Source organism: Tachypleus tridentatus, chromosome 12 (assembly GCF_004210375.1).
Source record: "Tachypleus tridentatus isolate NWPU-2018 chromosome 12, ASM421037v1, whole genome shotgun sequence".
Classification (NCBI taxonomy): domain Eukaryota; kingdom Metazoa; phylum Arthropoda; class Merostomata; order Xiphosura; family Limulidae; genus Tachypleus; species Tachypleus tridentatus.
Window position 1 is genome coordinate 108,669,271 of NC_134836.1, and position 14,711 is coordinate 108,683,981.

The 14,711-nt window shown below is 28.9% G+C and overlaps 1 protein-coding gene across 3 annotated transcripts in view; it reads right to left on the reverse strand.

Annotated features, from left to right (window-relative positions):
- Positions 1-14,711, reverse strand: part of LOC143234307 (disintegrin and metalloproteinase domain-containing protein 23-like) — a 77,343-nt gene that overhangs the window by 30,922 nt on the left and 31,710 nt on the right. For 2 of the 3 annotated variants that reach the window (XM_076471575.1, XM_076471574.1), the window contains 7 exons: positions 13,596-13,656; positions 12,454-12,515; positions 11,029-11,088; positions 9,798-9,863; positions 7,576-7,742; positions 4,882-4,963; positions 2,471-2,558 (listed from right to left, as the gene is read on the reverse strand). In XM_076471575.1, coding sequence (XP_076327690.1) covers positions 2,471-2,558; positions 4,882-4,963; positions 7,576-7,742; positions 9,798-9,863; positions 11,029-11,088; positions 12,454-12,515; positions 13,596-13,656 — 586 coding nt within the window. Of the gene's footprint in view, positions 1-2,470; positions 2,559-4,881; positions 4,964-7,575; positions 7,743-9,797; positions 9,864-11,028; positions 11,089-11,711; positions 11,784-12,453; positions 12,516-13,595; positions 13,657-14,711 lie in introns of those variants that run through there. The other variant, XM_076471576.1, reaches the window with a different exon arrangement.

Genomic DNA, 14,711 nt, shown 5'->3' on the forward strand with positions numbered 1-14,711 from the left:
CAATTTTTGTGATGCCAGTGTCACTGTACAATCTAAGGCTACAGATGGTTGAGTACACTATTAAAACTATTTTGGCACCTTGCTGGTTAAAGTTTGTGTTGCCTCATCTGGTCATGCTGTATCCAACAATTGTGCATCTTGAAATTGCCTTGCAATGTAGTTTCCATCACAAAAACCTCTGCTGTAAGAGTATCATATCCAAAACATTCTCTTCATCCTTTGGACTTTCAATAATCTATTTAGTGTACAAGGATCAAAGTTCCCAGCTCACACTTCAACAATCCAGTCATACTGAAATCCACTGCATTTGATAACTTGTCTGGCATGTAAGGTTTGGAATAACAAATACTTTCCATACTGCCCTTAATTAACACCCCTTCTATAATTATCACTACCATCCACTGCTCTGATTGCATAGATTAGCAATCAACACAGGTGATTAATAATGTCACATTAGCCACAATTTTCCCACATTTTCTTCCTCATATCAGCATACTTCAATGACACCATGGTGGATACTTCAATGACACCATGGTGGCACTGATCAAAGGTTACCAGGTATGTGGCAGAACTGCTTAACAGCAATTTTTTGAGTCTTGTAAACATTAAAAAATAAAATGCTTATCATATTTTCTGCAATATTGAGCACTGATGTTTATATCAAAGTTAGAAATAAATAGGCAATGTTTGCTAGAACTTAAAGATATACATGTTTTAATAGAGGTAATATATGACCCAGTTAGTTTCTAATTACCCCCCTCCTTGCAGTTTGCAATGCCCTCAGGTACATTACAGTTATTATTGTATATCATTCTCCACATACTTATGACATGTCATTTAAATGAAAGGTATGACTAGAAGTCTTATTTCAACAAACCCATAACCTTTTGGTCTCGTTTCCAGCAAGAGATCCATCATGATTACGTTTTGTACTATTACCCAGAACATACGAGAAACTACAGCCATTGACCTTTGTGCTCATAGATATTCAACTGTTACAAGTCAACTGCACTTGGCTTACCAAAGCTGGGGAATGACTTCTTACAGAACCCTTTGTAGATGGTCCTTATTCTCCAAGTTGATCGATATATTTTGCCATTAAATACAAGGGATATCACCATCTTGAAAATTTTACATATGCGATCTGAACACATCATTCACGTGTACAAATATTTTACATTAGAAAGGGTAGGTACATATGTGCCCTTTACAAAAGTGATCAGTTTTTGGTGGCATTAAACTACTTATGAAATGTCATGAAACTTCCTTCCAGTTATGACTGGCATGTGACTTACTGATTTGCACATACAAAATCATGTCAGTATAGCATTCTCAACCTTGCAGTTATTCTTGATTTAAAACAACCTATGCTGGTAAATTTAGTCAAACGTATTTCCTAGTGCATTGATTTAATAGCAATGCCTGTACTGACCAAATTTGCTTATCTTAACAATTACTTCAACACAAGTGTAACAAATTACAACCCATGTTTTGATTTTTAAGAATCCAATTGAGAATTCAACAATCATAGTTAAGTCTATAAAGAACATTTTAAAGTACAAGATATCTAAATTCTCCCGACCACTACAAGTAAAAAATAGGTAATTTAGTACATGTAGTAAATAACACAACTGTTTCTTTCAACCTTTCTTTATGGCTCTAATGAACTTATTTCAAAAAAGATGAAATATTAATTAACTTTTTCCCACTTTAACAATTAACTGGCATTTTTATGGACAGAAAACACTTTTCTTAAATGGCTATACAAACTGAACTATAATTGTAAAAAAAAATTAAAAAATACACAGATTATTTTTAAGATTAACCTTAATGAATTTACATTTTCCATAACTTTGTTTTTTTATAGGCTAATGTACATGTATAATGATTGAAATATGTATGATACAGGAAAAACAATCTCAAGTTAATAAAAAAAACACTTATTTTTTTCTCAATAAAGTTAGAACTAAGTATTTCACTGATTAAAACATGTTTTTCAAATTGATAATTAATTATAAGACTTAATACACACACACTGAACATTCCTGAGATTAAGTATAATATTAACCAAAAACACTAATACTTTCAATGTTTTTCATTTACAAAGAGTTATTTCACCAAGTAATTTTGGGGAGTTCTTAACAGTGAGTATTGTAATAAGCAAGAATATAAAGTTACTCACATTATATAAAATGTGAACTCCATTGGTAGAGTAGATGGCACTTTTTAAAGTTAATTACAAAATGAATAGTTTATATGAAACAAATACATCTGTTAATTCTATATTTTGCTCCATCAATGTTTTATTTACAAACCCTCTTCAGGTTTTAAAACTCAATACCTCACTTGTAACACAAGTATTGCTATTTCTACAAAATTTTAATAGTGTGAACAAATTTAAATTTTAGTTATTGTTTTTAATCTTATACTCTAAGAAATGAATGTAGCTAAAGAAACAAATAACACTTACTGTAATGGTCATGACTAATTCCCAGGTTGTGGCCCAGCATGTGGGTTACCGTTACTGCTACTACATTAGGTTCAAATATGTTGGTTACCTAAACAAGTGGAATTTTATATTACATTTTTTTTTCCTTTCAGTGTATTCAAATTTAACAGGCTGGACTTAATTTGGATTAGCAGAAAGTTTCCTGTTAGGTGCAAGATGGATGTGAACAACTTACAGTTGATATTGTGCGAATAAAACTAGAAATCTTAATGGAAATATTCAAGGAAAGCTTGCACAACATAAATTTTGTAAACATTCTGATATAAATTATGCTGTTTTATGTTGTTACATTAAACTATCAATGTGATTAATTCACAAGTAATTAGAGAATGTGGAATTATACCTTATTAAGAACAAAATTTTGTGTCTCAAAAATAAAATATCTTAAGAAATATTTGAGAATATCTTTGCACCTCATAAATAAACTAGCATAGGATTACATCCTATGCAAAAAACTCAAGAATATCTCTGTACCAAATGAAAAAAATAATATACAATTATATCTTATGAAGAATATTTTATTTTATTTATTTCATATGTTCATGCCTGGATACACAAAAGATTCACAGTCTGGTGTGCTAACCACTTGGCTATATCTGGTGCTTTAAAGCTCTAATGTATAACAAATATAGCATCAACTTATATCTCACGAAGAACACAAACATAGCTCCATATCTAATGAAAAACATACTCGAATTATATCTTATGAAAAGCAAGATACATAATAACTAGCATAACATAAGAACTCATGAAGAGATTTAATACAGAATTATATACTCCTTGAAGAAACATTGTGAAGAAAATGGATTTACATAAGTTAGAACATCAGTGTTTAACCAATAAAATGTAGTTAAATATATAGAGATCAAACAGTTTTTCTTTCATAATGTTAGTTTAGACACTCCTTTCAAAACTTAGTCTGTAAATAAATGTACATATCAAGAGGAATACAGTAATCTAACCAATAACCCATCTTTGGATTTGGTAATTACTGTAACATGTTAAACCTGTGATAAACACTCATGATAATCAAGTTATATCCATAAACAACTAGTTGTTAAATAGTGTAATGTATCTGAATATGTTGATACTGCAGAGATATTTATGATTCTTTTATTACTTAACTTATTTTGACCATGGTATTAATATCTTTATTTCTTGTGTAATTGTATTCTTAAATTTACTTTATTATCATTATTACCATAAACATTTTTTTTCTCTTTATTATCTATTGTGTTCTCCTCCCAAACTCTATAAGCACAAAGCTACACAATTGTTTATCCACACTCTGCACTCAAGCATAGCACCGAGTCATAAAGGGGTAATTCTAATGTTAAAAAATAAAAGTCAGTAATTTATCTCTGGTGTTAACCTACCCTACACTGTGAATAATTTTGGTCACTAGATGTTTTCAGAGATGATTATGAGACAGTTTTTGTATATTAGTGCCACAATTTTCAAGAGACAAGGAATTAGCAATAGTGCATGAAGCAAAAATTTTACGAGTTTCGTAAATTAAAGTGTTATTCTAAGTGCTAACATTAGTTTGATTAATAAAATTTGTTAAAATTTTTAAAAATGTATACATCATTTATTTTCATTTCTATTACACATTTCATATTATACAGATAATCTGGCAAGGGTTTAGAACTAACATAAAACGTCTAAATAGGCCCAAAATTCATGAGATTATTATAAGTAAAATTGGTATATTAAATTACGTTACGTTCATTACTTGTTTGATGCTTAGATCTGATTGATATATAACTTCCTTTGACCAGAACTTAATTTTATATACATATTGCCAACCATGTCTGTCTGGGCATATGTTTCCCAGTCATGGCACCTGCTTCCTATGCTGCATATGAAAAGTTGCACATGGAAATAAAGCTCAATATTCACTTTTGAAATGATAGAACAAATATGAATAATGCTGGTGCCAACTTTTATTTCACAAGCAGGATATTCTACACTAAATTGTTAGAAATTAACCAAACTATTATTCATATTACAAAATGTGATTAACTTAAAAAATAAAAATGTAGATTTTCCATATGTTATTATTGAGCAACTCTTAGCATGACTGAAATGCTCAACAATTACTTTTCATGGTGGGGAATACAAGTAGCTCAGAGCTTTTGATTGAAACTAAGGAGTACAATACAATCTACCTTTTTAAAGTCCATGAAATAATTTCAATTGATAGATTAACAAACTTACCCTCATCACTGGAGACAGGTATATTTGTTTGATTAAATTAAGCTTTACCCATCACTTTTGCTCATTTATAACTTCAAAAATACATATTCAAAATATAAGAAAAAATATAATATTTTGGTATATAAGTAGACAATACTATCATATCTTCTTACCTGACTTACACCAACTGCATTACTTTTACAAATAGAGTCAGGAACTGCCATTCCTACCACATTACCAACAAATGTACGTCCACTAAGAAAAGAAACTTGTGTAGAATTTATTGCATTTTATTTAAGATTTATGTATGTATTCTACAATTTTCCAATAAATAAACATTCAGTTTTTTTACAAGCATTAAAAAAAGATAAACTATTTCTTAACATGAGATAAAGAATATATTATATTTCTCCATTTGAATTACAACATAAATATTCCACTTATATAACCTTTCATAAGTTCCTACATGTTTTTTCAAGGTACACAAAAAACTTATAAAATACCACAGTATAAAACAAGAAGGAATCCTCAGTAACCACAGCACTTAATTCTTTTAGTCAGGATACAAGTCAATTAATCTACAACAACTGTTTGTTGTTTTTTCCTCTTTTATTAACTATAATTTTGTGTGCTAGCAACAACAAGCAGGAAGCATTCATATACCTGATTCGATTTTACTGCTCAACATGATTTCAACCAACCTACCCTCAAATTGAAATTATTTTAGACACAGTAAATTAATCTAAGAGACCTTGGGTATGGTCAAATATATCAATTAAAAGGGTTTGGCCTCCCTCCCAAGTCTAAAACTAAATCTGAAATTGGTCAAGAGTTGTCAGAGCTATGGCTAAAAGTATGTAATTGATTAAAAACAACAAAAAACCTTGGGCCATTCTAGGAGCTGTTACACAAAAGATGAAAACAAAGTAGAAACTATTATTCACATGTTAAGGGATATCAAACACCTTGGACTAACAAGGTGAAAGAATACATAATAAAACCAAAAATATGTCAGTTTTCCAGCTGTTTATCTCGCAGTCAATTGTTCATGAATTTCAACCAAACACTGCTCCAAATGTTACTCTCTCATCAATTAAAGCATAAAAATCTACAGCAGAAAGCATTTCTGGTCCAGTCTGATATTTCATAGAGGTAACATTAAAATGAAGAATTTATCTGTGACACAAATAAAAAGGCCCACTGAGAAACCTACTTTCAAGCTTGTATAGGAGATATTATTTAAATGTTGATATATCTCCTTACCTCAGATATAGGCTTTTTATGTTAGTGAAAGGACCACTGTGACACATACTTGCACACTGTGCTGTGACAGTTATCCATTGATAAATACTGCAGGGTGTATCATTCTACCAAGAAGTTTATAGAAACTAATAAACAGTCATTCATGTAAAAAATGACACAGCCAAGCATGATGACATTTGTGGCTAAAGTTGATATAAGGGCATTAGAAGATAATTCTAATGATAAAACATGTTGATGCAATTAATGATAAGAGCTGAAAAATTTCATCTGAATTGAATGTAACAGAAGCAAATTCTTCTTATTTAAGGAGAAATGAGTTTATAGAGCCACAAAAAAAAACAACTGTAACCAATACTGACTAATATTAGTTTTCTTGTTGCTATTTTGTTGGCCAGATTTCAACTCCAAAGATTGGAGTCTGTCTTCACAAGTAAAGAATTAGAACAGACAAGTCTAAGCTCAAATACAGTTAGCAGCCCAGTCTAGGGAAAGATAAAGATTAATTCTGTAATCAATAATTACCTTTGTCTTAGAAAAACATGACAGTTTTCAGATGTCTTTGAAACTATTTGATAATACCTTAAGTAAGATTAATAGCACAATGCACCAAAAGCAACACATGCAGATGAGTTTTTCATGACCTTTAGACAAACGACTGCCAATTTAACTTGAAATAAAACTTGTATAAAATATCTAAAGCTAGTGTAGCAACAAGACTGAATGATGTTCAAAAGGTGCTGGTGAGTTGATATACTTGGTCAACAGCTGAAGGTACAAATTTACTGTCTTGCATGTTAGAGAATAAAAAAACATTGATAACAGGTGTCTGGTTGTGATTGACAGAGAGAAGACTTAGTTTCAAAACTGTAATAAATCAGTTCATCAAAATACCTATTCAAAACTGGAGTTTTGCTATTATCATGAATGTGGATAAATTTGACAGTAATTAATGATTTACTGTCATGAAGGCAATTAGTAACTGTCAACTAAAGTTCGATCATTGTGAATACTTTTACCAGATGCCAAAAATTGAAAGAAATTGTCTTGGGGTTGGCAAACATGTAATGCAAACAAAAATGCAACACTCTGGCACTGGAAATCTGATCTCAGTAATGTTAGTATTAGTTTAAAAAACAAAACAACAACACTATTACAAATAACTTGTCAAGCAAACCAATGCATAACATTTTATAGTTTATGGAATCCAGGATAAAACTAAACTAAAAACAACAAGATAAGCCAGGAGTATCACATTATAGTAAAGTTTGCTCATTTGTTAATAAATGTTCAGAAAAGCTTACAAGTTTTCGAACATTTTAAACATGACATTCAAACATATAATATGATCATTTTAAAGAAATTCTAATAAAAAAATTCATCTTTAAAAACCAAATGCTTAAAAGCATGTTCCTTTGTATAAGACTTTAAATATACAAAAGAACTGACACCAAATCATCTTTAGTTGACCGGACTTATTCACATTTGAAACAATCTTAGAATTTGTAATTTTTATAAAAAACATAAGCCTTTATACAATAGTCAATTTTGCATGAAAATAAAGATATAACTAGCACAAAATAATGCATTCCAAATACTGAACTCACGTCAACATATGAGTGGCATCTTTAGTAACTTTCAGTAGGTGTCGAGATGCATACACTAAAAGATCAAGGACCGTTTTCTTCAAATCCCTACTTAACTTCATCTGATCTTCAAATTCCCACGTTTCTATATATGCTACAGAAATTCTAGTATTTATGGACTTCATGTACTGAAAAATAATTTTTTTTTTAATATTGCAACATCAGGTATTGCAAGTACTGTAGACAAAGATATTTGTTAAATAAATAGTAAATTTCATTTGTCATTTTGACTCCTTGAGATATGAAACATTTATCTTACAATACCATGAAAAATAAATCACTTAAGTCTTAAACATTAATATAAATATGAATTTTTTTTTTTACTGGAAAATGATTGAAATACAGACAAACTTCCATTGCAAACTATAGCCAAAAATGTTTAACTGAAAGTACAAACACATATCTCAAACATCAATACATGAAACTGTTATTCTAATACTCTCTAATTAATCCTGTTGTAACTAATACAACTTTCAGGTTTCAAGCTCACTTTCATATCAATTTTTTTTAAAAAATTAATTTTTTTTTTTTTATATGTCTTGAATTTTTCTCTTAAAAGTACTTCAAAACTGGTACAAACATTACATGGTACTTATTTAATTCTGAGAAATTTCACCTTTATGACTTTTTTAGAATATTTCTGCTCATCCATGAGATTTATTTGATAACAAACTGCCATAGTGAAATATAATATAGATCCATATCTTGTTTTCAATTCATTTTTCTTCTCTGATAACAGTTTTATTACTACAGCTCTTTTTTGTCACCCTTTTATGATGTCAAAGTATGTGGTCTGAACAAAATTACTACAAAGATCAATTATGAAAACAGCTGAAGCTGATAGCTAAAAATAACAATAGAGGAAAGCCAAAACTATCCATGTCAATACAGAGTTAATAAACTGGCTTTAGTAGCTTGTGATGTTTTCTTTGTTTATTTATTTTGACATATTAACTACCCATAACTTCCAAAACAGTGAACAAAGGATTTTAATTTAAAGTTCACAACAAACCACAGATATTTTTTTATTACTGACAATATTTCTTTGTAAAATTATTTGTTTAAAGCCACAAGAATATTTTTCAAAGACCACATTAATTTTGAGTTTAACAACAACAACAGTAAATTACAATCTTTTTTTTCTACTGAACATATTTTTAAGTTCATAATATTCAGACAACACAAACACAAATTTATTATTATTTATTGGAAACAAACTATGCTTGTAAGATACAAACTGATATGGACCAAGAATACTGGTGGCAAAAAAAAAAGAGAGACAATGTTTGATAAAGGTAACAGTAGTACCATTTTGAAAAAGGTGCAATATATCAGTGTTTAGGTTTTGTATGGTTTATAGTTCCAAATGGTGAATACTTTAATTCACAGAGTATTAAATGTTTATTTGTTATCAAGCATAAAGTTACATAATAGGTTACCTGAACTATGCCCACCATGGGTACAAAAACCCAATTTTTAGTGTTATGAGACCTCAAACTCACTGCTGAGCCAACAGGGGCCAATAATAATAAACAAGTTCCTTAATAAATATAAAACAAGTAGTAACTGACCAGATATACAAAAAAAAAAATGTTCTGACTGATTATAAAAGCTTAATTTCTAAGGAGGTATTTATGAACATTTTCTCAAGGCTTAAACTTTTAGAAAGTCCATAATAAAAATATTATACAAACAGAAAATTAAATTATATAAAAACATTTACGCTAAAACTAGATACTATTTAAGAAGCCTGTTTTAAATATCATATCATTCAATCAAGTTTTTCCACTATAAGAATGAGAAAGTTAAAACCAGAAGATATTAATGAAATATCTCTTGCCTGGGAAAGGTTGACTAAATTTCTGCAAACTTACTACAAATAGTTGAATATAATTTTTTAAATGTTGACAAGATATAAACAATTTTCTAAAAAGTTTCTGTTCAAAGCCTAAACTACTATCAATAAGTTGAGCTGCATTGTTTTGTGGTGTTGAAAGATTAACTTGTCTTTACAAGCAAGTTTTGCACATTTTACATAAGAAGAGTGCAAGAGAATCACAGTTAAATTGCTAGGTGTACTTGTTTTCAAAATAAACTTATACACAAAATTAAACTAAAATACCCACAACTGAAGTAAACAATGAAAATTATTTTAAAAAAAACAACACTAAATGATTACTTACCATGTCGACGCAATTTATTATCTGAAGGACATCAGATACAACTAAATTTCTTGTACTGTTTTCAAACTGAAATATTAAAATATACAGTGAATATAATCATTGTACCTTTAGTACAAACATACAGTTAAAAGCTTGAGAAATATAATATCATGACTAAGTCATGAGAAACTAAACTGGACTGTAGGGTTCTAAAAATATATCAAATAATTTGTATATCAATCCAGATACTAATGTATGGCTTATATACAAATCATTTTACTTTTAAATCATGTAATATTTGACTGGCTTATTATTACCACGGTCTTAACTTCTAACTTAACTGTGTGTCAGAATAACTTAATTCATTAAAAATTGTTTTAAAAGTTAAGAGCACAAGTCTGATAATGACTTTAATATAGTCTCACAAAATGCAATAAAACAATTTGCAAATGACTTTAAATGAAATGTTTCTTTACTACAATATGTTTTTTTCAATATTCTATAGGCTGTTTCATTAGGAAAATATGTTGCAATTGTCTGAAATTAAAGATTAAAAATAATGCCACAGAGCAGAACTTATTTAACCATATCAAAGAAAAAAGTCATACACAATAACTTAGAACTTATGGATTTCTTGAGAAATAATTTCTTTATACATAGATTTAACACAAAATGAATTTTGTTTTGCATCTCAAAGCTTCATTAATCTCAACAATATCACCTAACACAGAGCAGTAATAATTTGGTAAATGCATTTCAATGACTGACTCAATTACAAAAGAATTTATGAAGAGTAGATTATAATATAATATGTTGAATTTGTACGTAATTGAATCCTTTTTTACTATTTGATCACCCTCTGCTCTTTTTCTCACTTGTAACTATGTTAACCCATTCATTATGAGATGGGTGGAATCCACCGAGGGGAATCGAACCCCTGATTTTAGTGTTGTAAATCCGGAGACATACCGCTGTACTAGCGGGGGACCTTTCAGTTGGTTAATCAAATGTTATATATAAAGTAAATATAACGGTCTGTTTCCAAAAAAGGAAAGAGATGAGAAGAGCCACTGTGTTTTATTTAGTACATGAACAATATCTCTGCAATATTGAAAGTTTGTATTAAAACAAAATCTACTAAAGTCTAACAGATGACAGATTTCTCCAGAGTAGCAAATGTGCAAATCTTTTTATCGGTTAATTACTTTCTTTAATTCACACTCATTCAATTCTGAAATAAAGACAAAATTACCATGGCTTGATCCAATACTAAGGCTAGCTCAATATATTTTGTGACTTGTCGTATATCCCTCTGAAATTAGATAAATTCAAAAAATAAAACTACTGCAAGTAAAAACAGATGAATAAATTAACTTTATATGAATATTATTGCAATTTAATGCCTCATGTTTCTGTTTATAAATCAACACCAATGATCTGCACTGAACTGTGTGTAAAGATACATAAACAAGTTTTGCAGTAACAATGAAATATAAATTTTTTTGAATAAATAGTTAATTGTTTAGACTTGGTAATTGTGTTTTATAAATCTGGATGATAAATGTGTTCAGTTATTTATAGTTCTGGAATTTATTACAATGAAAAATAACTAAGCTGTTAGGCATTATAATTACACCCGTCATCAATGTTTGATGAATTGTTGAATAACATTGTATTTTCTAGTTGTTTTCCCATTCTTTCTCTATGGTTGTAGTGCATAAACGAAGTTAACCAAGCGTACATTTGAAATGTAATTAGGTTACTTTTATGACAAGTAAAACGTCAACTTAAACATTTCTTAAAGAAAGAATGAAGAGCGTGCAAAAACAATCCAACTGTTTCAATAAACTAGTAAACTTTATTTCTGTCAAAAAATTCCAAATGAAAACTGGTACAAATCATTAACAAATCAGAGAAAAAAATATTATAACTTACATAAATTTGTAGTTTGAAATTCCTAAAATGGTTCATCAGTTATGAATCTCACCAAAAATTTACATAAATAGACTGAAAAATAAAATGAAATTTTTAATAAATCAAAAAGATAACATTTCTGAAAAGAAAAAATTAAAATAAAAACAATGTAAAATAAAAGATATCCCTGTAACAGAACAAGTAAAATTATTTATGTTTACAAGGAACAGAAAAATGAGTTTGAAATAACCTTTAGTGAAATAAAAAGTAACCAAAAGGTGCTGTAACAGTTGTGTGTAAACCTGTTATTCCTATGCACTACTTCTTAATCCTTAAAATACGTGGTACCTTTCACTACTACTGTATACTACCAATGTAAGTATAGAGATGTTCTAGGGAGCCATTCTGTAAACAGTTATTTTGTAACTAAGAGTAATATTTGTATTGATTTTAAATCAACTAAAACAAAATTAAAAGATTCTTGTATTAGAATTAACAAAATTGTATATATTTTAAGATCTAGGTTATATAGCTTGTATTGCATTCAAAAGCAATTTAAGTAAAACAACTGAACAGCACTGACTTATAATTAACACCACAAAGAATTTATGGAGAATGGCTATTAATAATGGTAATTCTGGATAAAAGATTAGTCTTCACAAATTACTTGCATTCCTTAAAATGTTTTGAAGATTACTGGGCGTATAACATTAAAGCTTTACTACATTAAATTATTATAGCTGTCTATACTTTGATGTCCTACCTTGAATTTTTTTGAGTATACGTTACTGTGTCTGGATCCCCACTCCTGCAAGTAACTGTTTCCTAATACAAAAAAAAAAACAAACAACAAATTATTAAAAATATTTTTATGGTAGCAATTTCCACAAAGAGAAATTATACAATTCACTAATAACCATTTACATATATTCAACACATTATTCTTAAAAAAGACCTAACTGGCAGTTACCAAGATACTTTAATAATGTAAACCTCAAGTGCATAAAGTATGTATTTACACATTAACCATTTTACCCAAAATTCCCTTGATTATCTCAGAATCTTCATACTCTACAGTTTGTAGAGAGTAAACCAACTGAACAGTAAATTGCACTCTTGTATTCTTCCCGAGGTTAGTATTTATTGCACAAGTCTTTGAATAACACTACATTCTTATGCACATATTTACAGATAACAATAGCTTTTCTTGATTTTACCATTATGGATAATGAAGTATGATAATCTTTAATACATTGTTATGTGATAAATTTATCAGATATGTTTATAAATAGTACTAGCTGAAGGCATTAGAATTTGCAAATGGAACCCTAATTCTTCACAAGGTCACGAGGTAAAATACTTTTATAAATGAAAATGCTCGCATGCAAGTTTCTCATCAGGAGAGATGACACGTTATCATAAAGTTCTTAAACACTAAAGATTATATACGTTTCAAAATTGGCCAGAATTGTTACTGTATTTTCTGTAAGTATTACATGTGTAGATAATAATTCCACTTCTCAACACCCACTTTAAAAAACTGGTTTAATTTAAGCTTTTATACCTTGGATAAATGTTACAACTACAATTAATTTTATAAAATATTAATATCATGCTTTATATATGTATATAAAAATAATAGTTTAGCAAAAATTAACATTTTAATTTTAAAAGTAAATAGCATCTTTGAATCATAAGTAGAATTAACTTTAAGGAAACCAAGTACAAAATTTCACTTACTAAATAGAATTACACTTTTCATCAATAATTAAAAGTTATTATCACTTCACAAATTATTTATAAATTAATATCAAACACTAACAGATCAAGAGAGCTACAACTTCTTAAACATTGACAAACATTAAAACATAACCATCAGATTCATACACATTTAACAATACCTACCACAAGAGTACATTCTTTTATCTCTTCCAAAGTATTGGTAAATGATATGAGGATGTTCCATCTGAAATATAAAACATCTTTCATATTCCAAGTACAATAGATGAAACCTTGGCCACAAAGATGGAAAAAAACAATTTAAGCATATCTAACTACATTTGTAAAATTGCTCCATTCTGTTCAAATGGTTTTCTAGTCCATCTAATTATATTAACAAACATGCACAATACATTTTCTAGTCCATATAATTATATTAACATGCACAATACACAGCCTTAGGACATTACAGAGGTGAAACCCAGAATAAGTCAGCCTAAAAAACAACAAACTATGCTTCAACTATGCTTCTCTGTTTACTGTTTTTATCAGAAACTCCAAACAGATAATTTTACTAATGAAGAAAATCACCATTTAGAAAACTGCATTACCTCATTCTTTTAAAAATCAAACATCACGTGAACAATTAATAATTACAAACAAAATGCCTGTATTTTAAAGCATCATTGATAACTATTTTATATTAGCAAACAAACAGGTAATACAGAAACATTAATGCAATAGCTTATAGCTGGTTAAAGCAATTGTCTAACTAGTAATGGCATGTGTTTGAAGCCTAATCAAATTTTCTTGCATTAAAATTACATCTAATACAAAAGTGAACCAACAAATAGAATTTTAAACTCCATAAATCAGGGAAACTTAACATCCATGTTATCTTTTAAACACACAGGCTAAAAGTAAAATAATTAACTCCAATAATGTGGTAATATGACCATGTTAATCTCTCATATAAACCTATTAGTTTTAATTGGCATATTAAAATTATCAGTGTCAATAATCATGCTACCTGTAAGATAAAGTTGCCAGTTCCAAACAGTTAATTAAGCATTGAATAAAATGGCTTATACCAGTTGTCACACTAAATGATATAAACAGGCCATCAGATTAACATGAAAAGTGGTAACCACAAAATCTTACTTTAATTATTCAATTATTTTTAATTACTGGTTTAATTAACCAAGAAATACAGAAATCAAAGTGTCATGGCCATGTTAATTACATCCAAAGTAGAAAAGAATTTCCACAACCAATCTGTAATAATTGTACTATTAATAACAG